Source organism: Sinocyclocheilus anshuiensis, unplaced genomic scaffold (assembly GCF_001515605.1).
Source record: "Sinocyclocheilus anshuiensis isolate Anshui unplaced genomic scaffold, SAMN03320099.WGS_v1.1 scaffold476, whole genome shotgun sequence".
Lineage (NCBI taxonomy): Eukaryota > Metazoa > Chordata > Actinopteri > Cypriniformes > Cyprinidae > Sinocyclocheilus > Sinocyclocheilus anshuiensis.
Genome location: NW_015554139.1, coordinates 501,627 through 521,784, shown reverse-complemented (window position 1 = coordinate 521,784; position 20,158 = coordinate 501,627). Strand labels below are relative to the sequence as shown.

Sequence of the window (20,158 nt, the reverse complement as noted above, 5' to 3'; positions counted from 1 at the left end):
CCTCAGAGCCCGTGTTTCCCCGGCAGACTTCTGCCATTCCCAAGAGGGTTATAATCACCTCTAATCTTCCATATGCACTTAAACGGTTGTTCATATGTGTAAGTATTGCTACGTGTACTGCATTAAGCTAACTGAGACTTTGGATAAAAGCGTCTGCTAAATGTCTAAATGTAAATGTAAGTGCTTCCGAAACCTCCTTCGGGAAGGATGGGACTTCCGCAACGTTCCTGTTCCAAGAGGAACGGGTACGTTTTCCCAGTGTTATCCAATCTCACACTGGAAGGGGCAGCATCCATGGCGCTTTGGTAGGGATCCCAATTCGTCGGTCACCGACGTGACGTCGAGAGTGACCGACTGAAAGGGAACATCTCGGTTACATATGTAACCCTCGTTCCCTGAAGGAGGTAACGGAGACGTCATGTCCCGTTGCCACGGCTGCTGTACCGGGTCACCGGCTCGGCTCCTCAGCGAAAACCTGGTATGCGTTGCACCGGCTGCCTTTTTATGCTCACGCTGTGATCAGCGGCAGCTGGATGCAATCATCGCATGTTAATGTGCATTGGCTCGTTTAGTTTACACTCGAAGTGGATTGATCCCTCTAAGCGAGATCCCAATTCGTCGGTCACCGACGTGACGTCTCCGTTCCCTCCTTCAGGGAACGAGGATTACATACGTAACCGAGACGTTAGCCAAGGTTTATTTTGGGAATAGTGGGCACGTTTTTTTTTCTTTTCCTATCCTACTACTGATGCCCTTCTAAACACATTGACTTTGTGCCCATTTAAGGTTATTTGTAGGCATGCAATATTTCAAACATTTGTATTCTTACAGTGCTTGACTGAATATTTCAGTTAGTATGAAATGTTAATGGTTTAATGCCATAAATGTTGATGCACCTTTAATTTGTATTTCCTTAAGAAGTAACATGACGGTCTGCATCAGGGATGCTTTGTTTTGAGAGCATTTGAGAACATGTTCATTATGAGCTGGGTATCTTGGGAATGTGCTGAAAGAATTCTCACTAAGAGGAGGCATTTCTCCTCCTGTTCTCAGACCATTAGGCCACTGTTATTACTGTCATGTGAATTTCTCTGAGGTCAGAGGGCAGATATTAAACAGTGCTCTGTTTTACCCATTCCCTCTAGAATTTCATTCCAAGTATTTGGTAAACAAGTTATATTGTCACTTTGAGCACAAGGTATTATCTCAACTGTAAGTGGGTAGATATGACGTTTCAAATTGTGACACTGCAATGTGACACACTATACATCATCTAAAACTATTGTAAGCAACATTTTTGTAATTTTATTATTTTCATGTGTATAGTTGTTAATGATGTATAGAGTTTTAACATATAACTGATAAGCTACATGTCACTTTACAGGATTATAAAATAATAAATTACAAAAAGCTAAAGGTTTTCTTTTTGAATTTTTTTTCTTTTTCTTTTTTTTTTCCAGAAAAAAATGGTGACTGGTTTAAAGAAATATACACACACTACTGTTCAAAAGTTTTGGGTCGTTAAGATTTTGTAATGTGCTTATGTTAACCAAGGCTGCATTTTATTTAATAAAAATAGAGTAAAATAGTATTATTCAACAGTTCTTTCTGTTCCTCGAATCTGATTGGCTGAGAGGTCTTTCCACCCATGAGATATTCACCCAGTATCACCACGGTAACCGTTTCACCATTTCTATCACTCCACTTGCAGCATTTCTCACAGCGAGAGATTCTTTGAAAAATTTCATTTAAAATAGAAATCTGTTGTAACTTTTGATAAATTTAATGTCCTTGCTGACGAAAAGTATTAGCTTCTTTCAAAAAATAAACAAAAAAAATTCTTACTGACCCCAACCTTGTGAACAGTTTTGTACATTTTTAAAAAGCATTGTCTGGGGCAGTTTCTTGTTTTGTTAGACTTTTGGATTAGACAGCAGTCAGAATTATGGATTTAGCTGAGATGTCGAGTCAAGATGTCTGACGTTTGCAAGGCTGAACCCTACCAGAGTCCTGTGATAATTGGGCCTATTCTGACGCAGATTACATAGCTACTCAGACATATAAACACCACTGACTTACTGACCTGTTTCTGCATGCACTATGTGTATGTGCCTACAAATGTATGTGTACTTGTTTATTTAAATGAGAGCATAACAATAGTGTATAGAAAGGAAAAAAAAACAGACACTGGCCCTCTCAAGTGGCTGTATGTTTTTCCAATCATCCATATCTCAGTTAGTTACACAGATAGATTTACTGAACTGTCAAATACATTTCACCTCAGACTGATGGACTTAAACCAGTGAACATTAACAGATGTGGCTGAGTTGGGTGGCGCATTTATGCGTGTCTGTGAGACAGTGGCCATTGAACCGAAAACTTAGTTTATTTACAAGGTCTGTGTAATGTAATAAATGGCACAACATATTGACACAACCCTGTCTGAAGTAGTTAAATGAGTACCTGATGTTTTCCACTGTGTTTGAGTCTCGCCTGGATTTTAGCACTGCCTTTTTACTAGTCTGTTGCCATGCTTTGAGCCAGCCCAATATAAAGGCATCTGCCAAACAAATAAATAATGCCATAAAATGCTGTACTGTTTTTTTCAGGCAGGCAGTTGGTTGGCATGGACAAACTTTTCCCTCATGTTTAATTAACAGATGAGAGAAAGGAAGGCCATGGAAACAGGAGGGCAATTTAAATTTAGGATCCTTGTTTCAGCTGACACACATGCCAAAGGTTGTGGTTAGTCAAAAGAAACCCCCCCCCGCCCCTTAGCCTCATTAGATTAACCTGTGCAATTATAGATTCATTAAATCTGTAATTCAATAAAACATCAACAGCAGTTATTTATTAATGCTACAATGTTTTCTTACAACTTTCCTGTGAATACGTTTCAAGTGATTGTAAACATTAGATAGTGGAAGTCATTTTTTTAAAAGAGTCTCCGGCAGGGGTCACCTGTCTGGTGTGTGTGTAACTATCTCAGGCTAGACTGTGTGTCATAACTCTATCCCATAATGACACACCATCCAAAACCAGCTGTGGCCTTGATTTGAACTTGACTGCATCTTGAAGCTTCCAAGTAGATCAACACACTTAGAGCTGGCTGCAGATGAGCAAACTAACGGCAGCCAAACTCTCAGCTTGTAGTTCGATCTTGCTGTGACCCAAAGGGGATTGGCTTAGTGAATAATACATCTGCAGGGCCATCAGGCTGTAGTCTTGTGCTTTACATTCCTTGTAGTGTTCCTAACTAGTATTCTTTCGATACTGATACATGCAACATCGAATAGACTTTTCAGAACTTCTATGCCAAGCACCATAGTTAATTAGCCAAATTGTACCCTTTGGAAAACTAAGTGCGCTTAATAGTATTGAATATGCACTTGTATTGTACTTCAAATCAAAACTGTACTTGCAGATAATCTAATATTAATGAAATAAAAGACTGCTTAAGTGTACTTAAATAGAATATACTTTCATGACTATGTAAGACTTAATTGCCCTTTGCAATATTGTCAATTTCAAACATTTTTACGTTTTTTTAACATACATTTTAAATAATTGTGTTTTAATTAGTGCTGGGCAACGATTACAAGTTGTAATCGTGATTAATTGCATGATTTTCTGCGATTAATCGCGATTAATTGCATTGTTATGCACAAAATTCAATAATGAATTCAAAAGTAGTTTATTGTGCACTTTTTTAATTTAAAAGTACTGCTATATGAACAAAAGTGCAATAACATTTGGTTTGCAAACACTTTAAACAAATAAGGTGCTTTTTTTACAGCAGTATTCCTTTTACATAGTAGCAGTTAAAATATTTCTTGTATATCTCAACTTATAACATTAATGTAATCAAATTAAATATAAAACAAGCTATTTGCCACTGCCAGGGCATTAATGTTTTTATAGAAAATATTTTATAGTTTGTTATAGAAAAACAAGTTATGCTCAGAGTCCAGAGCCTCGATCATAACATTATAACGGGCACTTTCCGAGTAGAGAGACCTGCACTATCGCGGGACCCAACGCAGCAGAGTGCGGTGTATCTCTTTGGTTTTGAGACTTTAGTCTTTGCAACTTCAGGGATCTTATCTATGCACAATCAGCTTGTAACACTCTAAAGAGAAAGGAAAACTTGAAATCGCATCATATGACCCCTTTAAATAAATAAGGTCCTTTTTACAGCAGTATTTTACATAGTTAGCAGTTAAAATATTTCTTGTAAATCTCAACTTAAACATTAATCAAATTAAATATAAAACCAAAGCTATTTGCCACTGCCAGGGCATTAACGTTTTGTCTAGTTTGTTATAGAAAAACAAGTTATGCTCAGAGTCCAGAGCCTCGATCATAACATTATAACGGGCACTTTCCGAGTAGAGAGACCTGCACTATCGCGGGACCCAACGCAGCAGAGTGCGGTGCGGGACAATACCTGATGGGCGGGTAGAGACTCGTGTGTGCGGGATGCGGAAGAATAAGGGTGTATCACACTAGGCAATCTTAACTGTGCTCCAGCGCGTCTGACCCCCAAAGCCCGGTTCGTTTGACTAGTGTGATCGCGCCGTGCCGCGGTTTGTTTAGCCGTCGCTGGCTCGGTTGGAAGAGGTGGGCCAGAGCGTGGTTCAGTTGGGCTCAGGCGCAGTATGAATGTAGTGTCGGAGCGCGGAACTTCTGATACGTGCAACATGATTGCGTGAACATTTCTGAGCGGCAAAAGTGATAGAGCTGTAAAGCAATATATTGTGAGAGGGCCGTTTAGTGTATTGTGCACTTTTTTCATTTAAAAGTACTGCTATATGAACAAAAGTGCTATAACATTTGGTTTGCAAACACTTTAAAGAAATAAGGTGCTTTTTTACAGCACTATTCCTTTTTCATAGTAGCAGTTAAAATATTTATTGTAAATCTCAACTTATAACATTAATGGAATCAAATTAATGCGGGTGCGGGTGGGTAGAGACTCGTGTGTGCGGAATGCGGGAGAATAAGGGTGTACTCACACTAGGCAATCTTACCCGTGCCCGAGCGCGTCTGACCCCCAAAGCCCGGTTCGTTTTACTAGTGTGATCGCTCCGTACTGCGCTTGGGCGGGGTTCGTTTAGCCGTCCCTGGCTCGGTTGGAAGAGGTGGGCCAGAGCGTGGTTCAGTTGGGCTCAGGCGCAGTATGAATGTAGTGTCGGAGCGCGGAACTTCTGATACGTGCAACATGATTGCGTGAACATTTCTGAGCGGCAAAAGTGATAGAGCTGTAAAGCAATATATTGTGAGAGGGCCGTTTGTTACCGCGTCCCAAACGACTCAAAATAACCACAAAGTTAACAAAACGATGCACTCCACTGTGCAGAGCGAGAGCGCTTCTCTGCTGCCTTCACGTGCTATTCCTATTTCCCACTTATGAAGTCGTGAGCGCTGCGCTGCTGCAGTCTGGGCCCTCCCCAAATGCTCTGTGGTATCGTGAGATGCGTGATGACACCCATCCCAAGCCAGTACTGATCAACATCCCACCCCTCCTGTGACCCATGGTTTGTCTGTATGTGTATTCAGAACCAGTGAGCAACAGACTTTCATAATAATAAAAAAACTGCGTTAACGCACGATAAAATAATTGTCGGCGTTAATCAATAAATGCGCTAACGCGACAATAACACTTTAACTTTCCCAGCCCTAGTTTTAATCTTTTTTTAAGCTTTTAAGTCAACACTTATTTTAATATGTTGACTAACATATTGAAGCACATCTAAAGTAAATCTATTTTAAATGTATTAAATTGGAACTTCATCATTACAAATGTGTGATTACATATATATTGTGGCGGGAGAAAGGAGGCTCAGACTCAACGTGTGGTGAAATATCCCCGAAGGGGCATTTATTGAGTGACAATAATGAAAGTAGTTAAGGTGCTCTGAGGATCAGAGAGGCAGATCATCCGCCGTGAAGAGTGTAGAAGTTAAGGTGCAGGAACCTGCCGGAACCTTGTGATCTGGGATCGCTTAATAATCACTGGAGCCTGCAGGAGGAAAAGAACCAGCGACAACGTTAGCCTGGTCTTAGGAGATCTCATTCCCCTTGATGCTTCTTTCTGCTCTGTTTATATCCCCTTCTCCTGATGGCTCTCAGGTGGCTCCTGTTCACAGACTCCGCCTCCTGGTAATTGGATCCTCTTCCTCTCCATGACAACGCTAATGAGTGCTTGGGTAGCTCGCCACAATATGTAAAAACATAACATACAGATTTCAGTAATAATGACATTAAAGTACATTTTTTGCTTGTCAGTACATTCTGCAGTACATTTTAACCATAATTCTGTGACAACAGGTAATTATGAAATTACATGTAAAGATGTACTTAAGATGTACTTAAGTCTTACTTAAGTGGTTAAAAAAGCTAATTGCATTTAATATATTTTATAATATGTTTTATATATATATATTTAATATATAATTTGAACTATAATACATTTTCATTTATTTGCAATTAACATGCAGTTTAGTGCTTGAAAACATTACATTCAGTTCATACTTAAGTATATTCTTTTAAAGTATTTTTTTTTACTTAAGTATTTTGTTATTTCAGTAATAAATAATTATTTCAAACTTCTTTTGTTGGATTTTTCAGCATGGAACATCAAGTTAGCAGATGCCAACTTTTTATGAAATTACCATCCTGCACTATTGATACCCCACCTCTTTTAACCACCTACAACTAAAATAATAAGTCATCTTTTTTAAAAGTAAACTAAAGTGTACTCACCAAAAAAGTAATCTGTTTATAGCAGCCTACAAATGAAACTCAGTTTTTTTTTCTCTCTTTTGTGTACAGCTAATCTGATCAATGTATTACGGGTACTGGAGCTGTCTGAAGACATGGAGGGAGTGTCAGTGGAGGCCGGCCTGTGCATCGAAAGAAAGGACACATCAGAAACAGACATGGCTTACAGGATAGACAAAAAGATTAAACTCAGTGCCCCAACTAAACAATTATTTACAGGTATGGACTCTTTGAAAAATACTTTCACAACCCTACAAGCATTTGAGGCCATGGGGTTTTCTGAAGTGCAAATTCTACAGACATTGTGTTATATATGAACGATGCTTTGCTGTTTTCTTCATAGATTCTGCTTTCCCTGAGAACTTCTCTCTGATGACCACTGTCAAGGCTAAGAAAAACTCTCAATTCTTCCTGGTGTCTTTGTATGATGAGCAGGGAGTCCAACAGCTGGGGCTGGAGATGGGCCGATCGCCTGTATTCCTCTATGAAGACCACCAAGGCCAGCCAGCTCCAGATCTCTACCCCATTTTTAAGAAAATCAATCTGGCTGATGGGAAGTGAGTGCTTTTTATGCATTCCTAGTAGCTCTGAAGTGCCCTTAAGTTTTCTTTACTTGTAACCGATGAGATTTGCTGTTCATAACCCATTTTACTTCTATAATCTGATGTATTTCGTAGCAAAACAGGATAAATCTTGAACTTGATTTTATTCAGACTAAATGTGACATTGCTAAATAAATGCCTGAATAGCTAATATAGCTAATAATATATTGGTTACTGGTAAACATTATCCAATAGCCAGTGTGGCCTTAGTGATGTCAGTGGAATAGGAAGAGCAGGTTTTACATTTACATTTTGATGAATAAGTTAGACTAGGAACATGTATTAATAAATTAAACAGGAATCAGAATTAATCAGCTTCCACTCGCAAAAGTGAAAAACCTTTTAGCTAGCTAATGTGTAAATTAAATGGAGATTGAGTGAATACCAATATCGCATTTAACAACGGGTATTAATATTCATTATGTGTGGTCAGATTTAATGTGATCTGCTGAGATAAATTTGCAGATTATACCAGATAGTAATGTGAATATGATTGCGTTCATGTGTAAATGGTCATTCTTTGTTATGGTTTGAATGATCTGATCACAAAATATTTTGGACTGTGTTTAGACTTTTATCTTTAATCAGATCATCTGAAATGGATGTTAATACTAGGTGTAAGCAGAGACAATGAAAAATTTTTTGCTATTATGCACTATGAATCGTGCCTTGCATTCATAAATACATTATTATGAGTAGACGTATTCCAACATGTATAATTGTTGGAGGATGAGAGCTATTTTAAAGTGTGGCTCTTGCAGAATAAAAATACTTTTTTCAACTAGACTCCCGATCTGGCTATGGTACCATAGCATCACAGTGTCCATTTATAGAATGCTCTTTCACATTTAAGCGACCCATAATCCACCTCTAATAGCCATGCTCCTGGAACAGCAGTAAGTATCACTTTTACCCCTGGGTTAGTACTGTGATAAAGCTCTGCTGTTGTTGACACTGATTAACCCAGCTGTCATCTCTTCTCAGATGGCATCGGATAGCCTACAGCGTGGAGGGCAAGTCTGTTACACTGTACCTGGACTGTAAGAAGGTGCAGACGCTGGAATTGATGCGTGGAGACAGCCCTGTGGTCAGCACGGATGGAGTCGTTGTTTTTGGGACACGGTTGCTAGATGAGGAAGTATTTGAGGTACAAAACATCAGACATCTCATACAGTGGGTACGGAAAGTATTCAGACCCCCTTCAATTTTTCACTCTTTGTTATATTGCAGCCATTTGCTAAAATCATTTAAGTTAATTTTTTTTCCTCATTACCAATCAAGTGGTTGGGGATTATTAGGAGGCCATGATTGACAAAGGCCAGGGGGGCAATTTGGCCAGGAAACCGGGGTTACAGAATATAGATTGGAATAAAACAGCCTTTAAAGATATTAAAGGTATTGTACTTGAAATCTATAAATGAAAATAGATGAAGTGTAATAGAATAGACACATAAATGTGTATTTTGGATGTTTTCCTTCCACTATTCTGAATGAGGGCATGTTATGTGAGCAAAATAGGCCAAAATCTCAAAATTGACCAGAGCATGGTTTTTGCCTGTAGTGTCTTGTCTTAAAGGGGTCCTATTATGCTCTTTTACAATGTCTTGAATTTGTTTTGGGGGTGTACTAGAACATGCTCTCATGCTTGGTGGTTCGAAAAACGCATTATTTTTGACATAATTTACATTATTATAATACCTTTCTCCCCATTACTGTTATACAGTTGAATTTATGTATACCATAGTCCAGTGTTTCCCAGGCAGCATATATATGCAAACTCATGCTCTCTCTGGAGTGGTAGAGATCAAGGTTTCCCTGGTAATGGCTGTACACAAAGCAGCGCTCTGCTCAAAAAAAACACTGCTTTATCAGACATTACATGCAAGATTAAATGAAAATGACATCCAATTTGACATCATACAGTGATATAAACACCCGCACTGGAGTGGACTTTGAGACTTGTAAGTTTGAAGATCTTTTTTATGCCCAAACATACACACTACACACTGACTAACATTCAAAAAGTGAAAAAGCATAATAGGACCCCTTTAAACATAGTCCAAAATGTCCCAAATTCACATCATTTATGTACTTCCAAGTGACAGTCCTTTCAACAAATCTCACTAAGAAATGTCTGGGTCATTTTAACCATTAAAATTAATCACACCCAATCAAAACAATAATGCTTCTGTAGATTTTACTTCTGTAATATTTGTCATTCTTATTCTAAACGATAATTCACATTACATTCTTATTAATGTGGAAATTCTGAATTAAATACATAATATAATGATGTATGTAATATGTATTTATGTGTGGGGTAAAATATGACCCAGACATGTTCTGGATAGGCTTCGTTAGCCTAATAGGCTTTCTTGTGCTTAATAACACACTCTCTTTGCTGCAGTTTCATATTTCCTCAACCCACTTCTCTTCAGCTTCTTTATAAATGCTGCAGTATATGCTCATCATACTCCCCTTAACTCTCAAACAAACAGCAAACAAGATATTTCTCTTGAGAGGTGACAGGGAATCTCAGATCAGCATAATTTGCATTCATATAAAATTCATATATATTTATGCCTCTGATTTGCTTTAATGGAATAAACTGGTGGTCTATTTCTTTTATGTTTAATTGAACAGTTTGAAATAGAGTGGATCAGAGGCAGTTGTCTGGGCTGCTGAAGTTGGGGTCTTGTCTCCACAGAGAGAAATAAATGGGTGCTGTTCAGGCTTGTTTCCACTTCTAGAGAATACCTGGAAGTACCACCCTGCTCACCTGTGAATTAGTGCTGTCTGAATGAGCACACATTCACATTTTTTTTTTTTTTTAAAGAAGAGCCTTTACTCTTTGTACTTAGTCCATTTGTGGGGCTATTTCAGATATTTAATTTCATGCATTAAAAACTTTGGTCGAAGAGTGTGTATTTCCAAAGCCTTTTAATGAGAATGTTCATTGAGTTTCATTGCTGTTTATTTTTCAAGCATCAACACACCTTAAAAGGATAGTCTGGATTTTGTTATGTTTTACTCACCCTCACGCCAGTCCAAACTAGTATGACATTCTTTACATCATACACAAAAGATGAATTTTTGAATATCATGGCCATTTTTTTTTCAATATAATGAAAGTGACTAAATGACAAAACAAAACACACCATGTGAATGAAATTTAAGTCGTTATTTAATGAAGATCATGAAAGAACTAACAATGTCAGATTCTCCCAAAACTAATAAAATTTTGGTCGATCCTGTTCTCAAAACTTGAATGATTCATTCGTGAATCTGATCCCGTTCAATCATTGACTCAATCAAGTTGAAGTGGTTAACAGCTAGTGGTTAACAGTGGAAGATAAACAGTGTGTATGGACCTAAATGTAAGTCTGTTTTACATCCAAAGCTATCAGTTCAGATGATAGGAGCAGTCATATGAACTGTTTTTATACAATTTGTATTGTTTATATTTATATGGGGCTTCTGTATCATTATTAAATGGAAAAATTACTAGCACATCAGTAAGTCATACAAGTTTGGAAAGGCATAAGGGTAAGAAAATGATAACAAAAATTTACATTTTTGGGAGAACTACGCTGCCTTTTTGTAAGATCTCCATTATCATCACTGCAAAGAGCATCTATTTTTTTTATTTTTTAATTGTGGAGTTTTCTTGAGCTCCAACATTTGATAAATTTTGGGTATTTGGTTTCATTGTGCTGTGTGTTTGGGTTCATATCTGCCTATATATGACTCTCTTAATGTTTATATAACATTCAGATGAATAAGTTGATAAGTTTGAACAATGAACTCCATGACTAATCTCTTGTTTCTTGTGGTTGATGGTTCTGGCTAGATGTAGATTAGAGTTGAAGTCGCATCACTATTTATTTAAAGTAATTAGTGGATTAAGAAGATAAAGTGATTTAATTTTTTTTTTTTGCTTTATAAAGAGATATAGAGAATAAAGAAAAACAAAACAAAAATAGAGCTACATTTTTTTTAAATATTGCATTTGAGCTATTTGCTAATAATTTTTTTCTTTTTAAATATGTGCATAATCACTCTTAATCAAATGCTTAATATGTTGAAAATGGCTCCATACATTTTTCTTGTCTAGTCACATTCAATTATGAATTACATGAATCACATGAATAATGTATATAGGCTATTTTTCATTCAAAACAGCAAAATTTGAAAAAAGTACATTACGGGGTATTTCTGTCATTCATTTCCATCTTAAAACAGTTGTCAAATATTATATTTTTAGCTGCTTCTTACCTTGCTCAAGCATTGTGTTGGAATTCATGCTCGGCTGCTGTGAACAGTTAATCCCACATTCTTTGATTTGACTGGCCATCTCAGTCATTTTGAAATTGCTGTGGCAGACCAACCTCAATATGTAACGTTTTATCATTCTAACAACAATGGTCAATTTGGCCATATCTCATTATTGGGAGGAGATATGTCCCCTTCAGTGTCTATTGTGGTTATAGCACCAACCTATGGTTAGGGCCTGATTTCAATCTTGAGGGCAGCATAGTCAGAGATGTGTAGTCATTTTTCACACGTGCTTCCTCTGTGCTGGGACTATCACTAAATTGCTGCCTATTACACTGCTGCTTTAATTTCTTAGTGGGCTGATGCTGGTGCCAGAGTTTTGTGACAGGGACTGCAGTCAAATACATAGCCTTTTGGCTTTAACTGCAGCCCTATAATAGCAATATAGGAGACAGAGCGAATTTATGAACAATTTATTGAACAGTTTATAGAAGTCTAAAGTGTGTAAAATATATTTTTGAAGTGAAGATTGCTTTTCCAGTAGCATAAACGTTTATTTGCAGTGTGCTTCCAAAATGCCTAATGCTATATGCAAATAAAATTCGACAAGTTTTACCCCGATTTCATCAGTGTTACAAAAGTTGTTTTTCATCTTAATTTACTTTTCTGCTTTATATCAGCATGTTCTCCAGTTATGCAGTGTTAAAGGGGGTTTTATTTCTCTTTGATCACAAGAATTACACCAGTGCAGTGAATATTACCGAATCAATGCATGTGTTATATGTTTGTGTTACAGGGTGAGATCCAGCAGCTCTTGCTTGTGGATGATCCTCAGGCTGCGGCTGACTACTGCCAAGATTACATTCCCGATTGTGACAGACCGTTGCCCTACAGTACCCAGAGTCTGGCTCCTGAAGAGGTTAGGGATTTCTCTGTGAGTTTGGCTCCCCATGTAATCAAAAAAAGCTCATTGTCTTATTTCCATCTGATTTATTTTACATCCATATGACATCCTGTTTTTCTGCCCAGATTTATTGGTCCATTCAGTTTGTCTTGTATTATTCTCCAGACTCCTCACATTTTAGCATTGAAGTATCACGTGCAAACAGAGAAAGAAACACTTGTTTTCCCAATGAACTTTGAGCAACCAGCCTTTTTGTTTTCTGGAAACAGTTTTCCAGAAAATTGCAGACCTTTATGAAGACATAATTTGTTCCAGCTTGGCCAAAAATGTCTTCCTCTTTTTGGAAGAGCCCTGTCAAAACTTTCTTTGAGTGGTTGAGCTGCCTTGGCTTCTCAATTCCACATTTACATTTATCTGTTTGCACTTTTTACTGTTCTGGCTTCTGGGCTCGGCTCCCAGAGCACTCATCTGAGCCAGCCAATAAACAGTACAGGCATGCATATGAATAAAATTGCTTGTCGCTTAGTGCAGAAGCACTAACACACCATCAGCTCTAGGAATCAACCAATCTATATTTTTAGTATAAACAATATTGTTTTTGGTTTAAACGTACAACTGTAGATGTGCATAAATTATTTCAATTATTTTATTTTCTGCTTTTTGATTAAAAAATAACAAAGAATTCATTAGACTGCAACAATAAAATATGCAAATATGAATATTTAAAGAATAATAATGATAACAACAACAACAACATAGGGGTCTTTAGCACACGGCTAACATTAAAAAACCTCATTGATGGACTTAAACAAATGAATACAAATACTGATTGGATTTATTCTGATTAAATAATGCAGTATACTATATGTAATATTATATAAACAAATATATACAATTCTGTTCAAAAGTTTGGGATCAGTAAGATTTTTATTTTTAAAATGAAATTAATACTTTTATTCAGCAAGGATACATTAAATAGATTAAAAATAACAGTAAAGACATTTATAATGTTACAAAAGATTTCTATTTCAAATAAATGTTGTTCTTTTGAACTTTCTATTCATCTGAGAATCCTGAAAAAAAAAATCATGCATCATTAAAATATTGAACTGTTTTCAACACTGATAACAATATGAAATGTTTCTTGAGCATGAAATCAGCATATTACAATGATTTCATGTGACACTGAAGACTGGAGTAAGGATGCTAAAATGTTAGCTTTGCCATCCCAGGAATAAATTATATTTTAAAATATATTCATTTATAAATTTTAATTTGTAATAATTTCACATTATTACTGTTTTCACTGTATCTTTGATTAGAAGAGACTTCTTCCAAAATCATACTTAACCCAAACTTTTGAATAATAGTGTATAAACACATACGGAGGAATTTATGGCTCCGGTGATTGGCTCAAAAATGTCTGTATTCTTTTTTTTAACAAAGATGGTATTTTTTTAATTACATAATTAATTTTCTAATCACAGCTTAGGGGACAAGAAGCTTTCTTGCAAGAACACTTATTTGTCTTTCAAATAAACAGACTGGCCCATATTTGTTTTCATAATGTGATATTTTTTTATGTGGACATTTTTAACATGTTTTTTTGATTGTGATGATTTGTGTTTGTTGTGAACATGCACGTGCGGGTGAGTCAGCCCAGTGAGTCATCATGTCAGTGGGTTAGCATTTCTCTGCGGCCTTCTGGGAGGAACGCTTAAGGTCATCGTGCATTCATTTCTCCTCACAGCTCCCACGCCCAGTTTTGTGCAAGTGTGCTGAATGTAAATGTCTGCCTATGTCTCTCTCCAAGTTGGCTCAAGGAAAAGTGTCTATCGGCAGCCGTTCAGAGGTAGAGCCAGCTGGCTTTCAGTTCCCACAACAGCTGAGAGAAGAGGGACTAATGGCGAGATTCATCAGCATTGCTCACATTACTGACCACATTACCAAGAGCTCACACTGATCTCATTCTATCCTGCCCGACTTGGCATCTCAACACCTCACTTTGGTTCTCACATTAATCATATAATCTCCCCCCAACAGGCCTCATCAAGCCTATTCAGTCAGGGCCTCTCATAATAGCCTGTAAGCAGCTCAACTCTGACCCCTTGAATTGTGGGCTGATAATGTAGTGCATATCTGAATTGAGAACAAGTTCAACTTTGACCTAATTTGCAAAGAGAATAATACATTGTCTAGCGGAATCAGTCAGCTACCTTCATTTTAGATTCAGTTATGTAGAGATGTAGAGAGCCAGTCATATACATTTTAGAATGATTTTGAAGTTGTGTTGTCCTACTGTCTTGAAATTGTAAGCGTTTTAATTCTGTTCATCTATACCCGACCTCTGACCCCTTGCCCCATCTATAAAAGGCCAAACCCATCCATAACCTTGATGACATCATGCAGGGAGACGAACCTGTGGAACCAAAGAAACGCTCAAAAAAAGACCGCAAAGGCAAAAAGAACAAGAAAAAGAGAGATAAGAAAGGCAAAAAAGAATCCCGTAAAAAGAAAAAGGAAGCTGAAGCTCTTGAAGAAGGTTTCCTTGAGGTGTCCTCTAAGCTGCCGGAGTATTTGGCTCAAGAACCTCATCAAAGAACTTTACCAGCTGCAACAGAGCAGCCAAATCCACCTGTGACGGAGCAGCCCAAGTCACCAGTACAATCATCTCCAACAACAACGGTCGATCTGATGGGCTCCATACCCGACATGCCCACTCACGAACCTGACACCTATCAGGGCAAACTCACCATAGCCACTACAAAGCCTGTGACAGATCATGAGGACCAGTCTGTGTTGGCAACTGCAGTTTCTGAGTCCCCAAATATGGAGGTGGAGGTAGAACTTACAGTGCCAGTGTGGTTGCCCATACTTCCTCCTCCCTCCCCATCGTTTTCCTGACCAATCACTGACTCTCCCTCACACCAGTCATCCACTGTACTAACCAGCCTCTGCCATTCTAACCTCCCCAATAACAGCACCAAAACTCTTCTTCCAAGATGTTAGGCTCATAAAAGAACTACACTGTAGTCATAGTTTGTAGCTTTAGTGAGATGTGTTGATCAAAATGCATATGGATTTTGGCTCATTGCAACAGTAACACTTTGATGTGTGTCAGAAGTTGAATATGAGACATGATGCATATTTTATTCAGGTTTTAGCATAGAGTTACACTTTTATTTGTTGACTTGGCACACTTTATAGATTGAAACTGAAAGATGCACTCCAAGAAAAACAGGACTGTGTCTAACATAAATACATTTTCATGCATCTTTTTGATACATTCACCTCCGACAGCTCTAATAGATGTAGTTTTTACTGTATGAATCAAGCTTCTGCTGAGGTAAATCTCAGATGCCAATATCAGTGTGCCAAGTTTGCCCACCCTTCCTTTCATGCTGCTATGGCTGCCACCAGAACATACGGCTTTTGTGCTGACATCTCCCATTGTTAATAAAACCACCTACCCCACACTCACCAGCTCAGCAGTATTTATGCCTTCAAGCCAGCTTTGTAACCAAAACGTTTCTGTGAATTGTGCTAACATTTTAATTAGTCATCATTGACCTAGAGATCTGAAGCACAGTTAGGCCAGAACATTCTATGCAAGTACGCAAACACAGATGCAAATGCTTGGCCAGCACACTGCAAGTGCACAGGCACGTTGTACATACTTAATATGGCTTCTTGCATTACAAACAAATCTTGGTACTCAAGGGGGCAAAAGAGTTGCAATCAAACATCTGTTACTCTTCAGCGCTGTAACTTGAAACAAGATTTTCATCTTACTGTCACTCAGCCATGACAGTAGTTAACTTGAGGTGAGGTGGGGGGAACATAAAACAAGACAAGTTTATGCTAATACACACTATATAGCACGCCCTTGTGGCAACTCTGAGAATGCAATGCATACGTATGAATTGCATTCAGATACATTTCACAATTTGCAATCATGTACTTGTGTAGACTATATTTCAGGCCTTAGTGTCTCTGAAGCTCAGATGCCCAGTGAACCCAAACTAATGTAGAGTGGAAATGACTGACTGTGCTCGGTATCTCCATGGTTGTGGTTGCCATGGCTGTGCTGCGTCTAATTCTGCTGTGTCGGTGTGCAGGAAGAGAGGCCGATTAAAACACCAGAGGTTGAGGAGTTTAGTGATGACCTTTATAGTGATGAACACAATGAGCTCTTGGTCTCCACAGTGACAGTTGGGCCCAATATCACAGACTATGAGGTATGTGCTCTGGTTTCTGTTTCTGGGTTTTCCGAACATTGCAAGCATGTTTGAGGTGATAACCCTGACTGTATGCTGGTGGGATGTTTTCTGCATTCATAGATCTTGGAGAATGATGAGTTTCAAAATGGCTCGAACAGCTTTGAACAGGAATATGAGGAATATGAGGTTTATGAGGACCGATTTGACCCAGCGGAGAGGGAGATGCCGGGCACATGGGATGGAGAGGTACACTTTTGTACCTCAATAATAAATTAACTAAAAACACACAAGCAAACATGGATTTCCACTTTATCCCATTTAGGGATGCCCAAGTTGATACTAAAATAAGACAGAAATGCAGTAATAGTAGTTTTTATACAGTATCAGATTTATGTCAAAATATGCAAAATGCATAAATATGCAAAAGCAATGTTTACTTAACTGAGAAATAATGGAAGATAAATGTCAGTTTTAATTCAGTTATTTAATATTTCTATTAATATTTAACTTTGTTAATACATGTCCACTTTCCATTAGCTTATTTATTTATTATTTAATGTTTACGTAAATAAAAACTTGAAAAGATTTTCAAAAAGTAATGTTTATTTAATTGAGAAATACTGAAAGCTAAACGTCATTGTTTTAATTAATTTTGAGAATACAGTATTTATATTGATATTTAACTTTTTAAATAAATGCCCACTTTCCATTAATTAGTTAGCTTTATTTATTTATTCATTAATTCTTTCTTTCTTTAAATATTTAACTTCTTAAATAAATGTTCATGTTCTATTGTTTTTGGTGTGGTATAAAAATTGGTATCAATAATCACAAATTTACACTGAAATTTTTATAAACTACTTTGAAAATTATTGTAACAACTCCAGTCTCAACCAGTTGTGACCAAGATCTCATCTTTTACCTGTTCTTTCTCATACAGGGCAGGCGATTTGACAAAGGACAGAAGGGAGAGCCTGCTGTTGTTGAACCAGTGAGTGCTGGAGTGTGAAGTTACACACACACACATACATACTCACACACACACACACACACACACACACACACACACTGTACACTGTATACTGATTTATGTTGGCTAATGCAATCTAATTCTAATCTCCTTGTGTTTTATACTAACTAGGGCACATATTTTCAAGGACCTCCTGGCCCACCAGGACCACAAGTAAGTCATAATACTATTAAGATTTAATAAAGCATGGAGTTTTTAAGAATAATATGGAAAAACATAGGGAAGAAATTGACAGCCTTCAAGTGAATTAAGGTGGTCTTGAAGTGGTGTCCAGTATTTTTTCATAAAAAAAACAAAACAAACAATTTGTGTGTCTGTTTATTCCCCAGGGTCTTCCAGGAATCCTTGGCATCACAGGCCCCCCGGGACCCAGTGGAGACCCAGGTGATATGGTGAGTGTCCTCATAATCACTTGACCCACATGACTTGGCAAGAACCTCGAGTCCAGGACACACAGGACACAACCGGGGGATCGGGGGGATGATTGGACTCGTGTGCAGATGGAACAAACCTCACCGATGACTCAGAGCCACTCGAAGGGACCACCAACCTCTACTGAGACCTTAGGCATCAGGGAGCCATGACTCATCTGATAGTTTGACCTAATTTGCGCTGGACAGTGTGTCTGTTCTTGTAGCGTGACTCACTCGTTACACATGATCCCTTAGCATGGTAAGACAGACAGCAGACTTCTAACTGCGATAAAGAGCCTGAATTCATCATTTACCTCTGACAGTAGGGATGAAGATAGATTATTCTTTTGTCTCTGCCCAGTTTAGCACCTCTGGCCGGTTGTGAATCAACTTCTCTGGGGTGTCAGCTTCACAAAAGAGTTGTTTTAGTAAAAACATCAGACTAGGTTGAGAAAGTGTGTCACTTGAGATGTAAGCTCTTTTTGGCCTTGTATATCTATAGAGATCCTATAACGTTTCCGAAGCTGAAAGGCAAAGGAAAATATTCCAGCCGCAGGTTTTATCTTTTCTTTTGAAGGTTGAAGTTCTGTGTTGTTGGAAGAGGACTGTTGACTGACAGCTTTGATTTGTTGAGCTCTTAAATGTTTCACACCAGGCAAATGAGCACAGTAGGCTTTGATACAGGCAACACGTAAAAAAAAAAAAAAAATCATTAAGTGTTAGACTGCATTCAGGAAACAAGCCAATGGATAGGGAATAAACGAAGAACGCTGTTGCTTATGCAATTGTTTTATCAAGTAAGTATTGCTGATACAATTGTGCACACATGCATGTACAGAAATGCTCCTTCAATTAATTGAGCTAATTGTCTCTCCTCCCACAAGGGTCCTGAGGGACGTCCAGGGCTGCCTGGCGCTGATGGGATACCAGGTCCTCCAGGCACTTTGCTTATGTTACCCGTAAGATGAAGTCATTCCTTCAGTAACACATTTAAACCACTTACATCTCATTAGCAGGAGTTGTTTGCCAGAAGAAAAGAATTAAAATGTTACATCACAAAACATGAGGCCTGGGCCTCAATAGCATATTTTGGCCACATGGTGGAGCTGTGATATAATCAGACTTAATGGCATCCAGTATATTTCCATTTATTTGTGTGCTAAACATGTTAAAATACATCTTTAATAGTGACTTACTTAATGTACATAAATTATTTAGTTAGTAATCTCTTTTTTGCACTCAGTTCCAGTATGGAGGAGACTCTCAGAAGGGACCTGTGATATCTGCTCAAGAGGCGCAGGCTCAAGCCATCTTACAACAGACCAAAGTAAGACACCCAAACCAAACGGTCTTTGGCTCTTACATCTGTCCCCTTCACTCATTTATCATGACTGTATAATCAGTGGTGTTTGCTAAAACAAGCATCACTTTCACTAATGCGCATATATAGGTTTAGGGATTTCAACAAACCACTAACACCAAAAATATTGAAATTTGGAATGTACTGTAACTCATCCTGTATGTCTGATACAGACATGAATTAAACCTACAAGTTATGTGGCTATGTGAGGAGATGTGTCTGTTAGTTTTCTATTATATATTCTATAACTATTAATGTTATTCATTACTGTGATGCAAAGCTGAATTTTCAGCAGCCATTACTTCAGTCTTCGGTGTCACATGATCCTTCAGAAATCATTCTAATATGCTGATTTGCTGCTCAAGAAACATTTATTATTATCAATGTTGAAAACAGCTGTGCTGCTTAATATTTTTTTGTGAAAACCGTGACAGCATTTGATGAATAGAAAGTTCAAAAGAGCATTTATTCAAAATAGATTTTTTTTTGTAACAATTTAAGTCTTTACGGTCACTTTTTATGAATAAATGCATCTTTGTTGAATAAGAGTATTTATTTATTCACAAAACAA

At 37.7% G+C, this 20,158-nt stretch overlaps 1 protein-coding gene across 1 annotated transcript in view; it reads left to right on the top strand.

The window, feature by feature from the left end:
• LOC107670510 (collagen alpha-1(XI) chain-like) overlaps positions 1-20,158 on the top strand; it is a 56,492-nt gene that overhangs the window by 11,784 nt on the left and 24,550 nt on the right. Inside the window, exons 2-13 of the mRNA XM_016463141.1 lie at positions 6,835-7,002; positions 7,127-7,340; positions 8,370-8,532; positions 12,457-12,579; positions 14,938-15,405; positions 16,683-16,802; positions 16,905-17,030; positions 17,725-17,775; positions 17,926-17,967; positions 18,144-18,206; positions 19,112-19,186; positions 19,471-19,554. Coding sequence (XP_016318627.1) covers positions 6,835-7,002; positions 7,127-7,340; positions 8,370-8,532; positions 12,457-12,579; positions 14,938-15,405; positions 16,683-16,802; positions 16,905-17,030; positions 17,725-17,775; positions 17,926-17,967; positions 18,144-18,206; positions 19,112-19,186; positions 19,471-19,554 — 1,697 coding nt within the window. The remainder of the gene's footprint in view (positions 1-6,834; positions 7,003-7,126; positions 7,341-8,369; positions 8,533-12,456; positions 12,580-14,937; positions 15,406-16,682; positions 16,803-16,904; positions 17,031-17,724; positions 17,776-17,925; positions 17,968-18,143; positions 18,207-19,111; positions 19,187-19,470; positions 19,555-20,158) is intronic.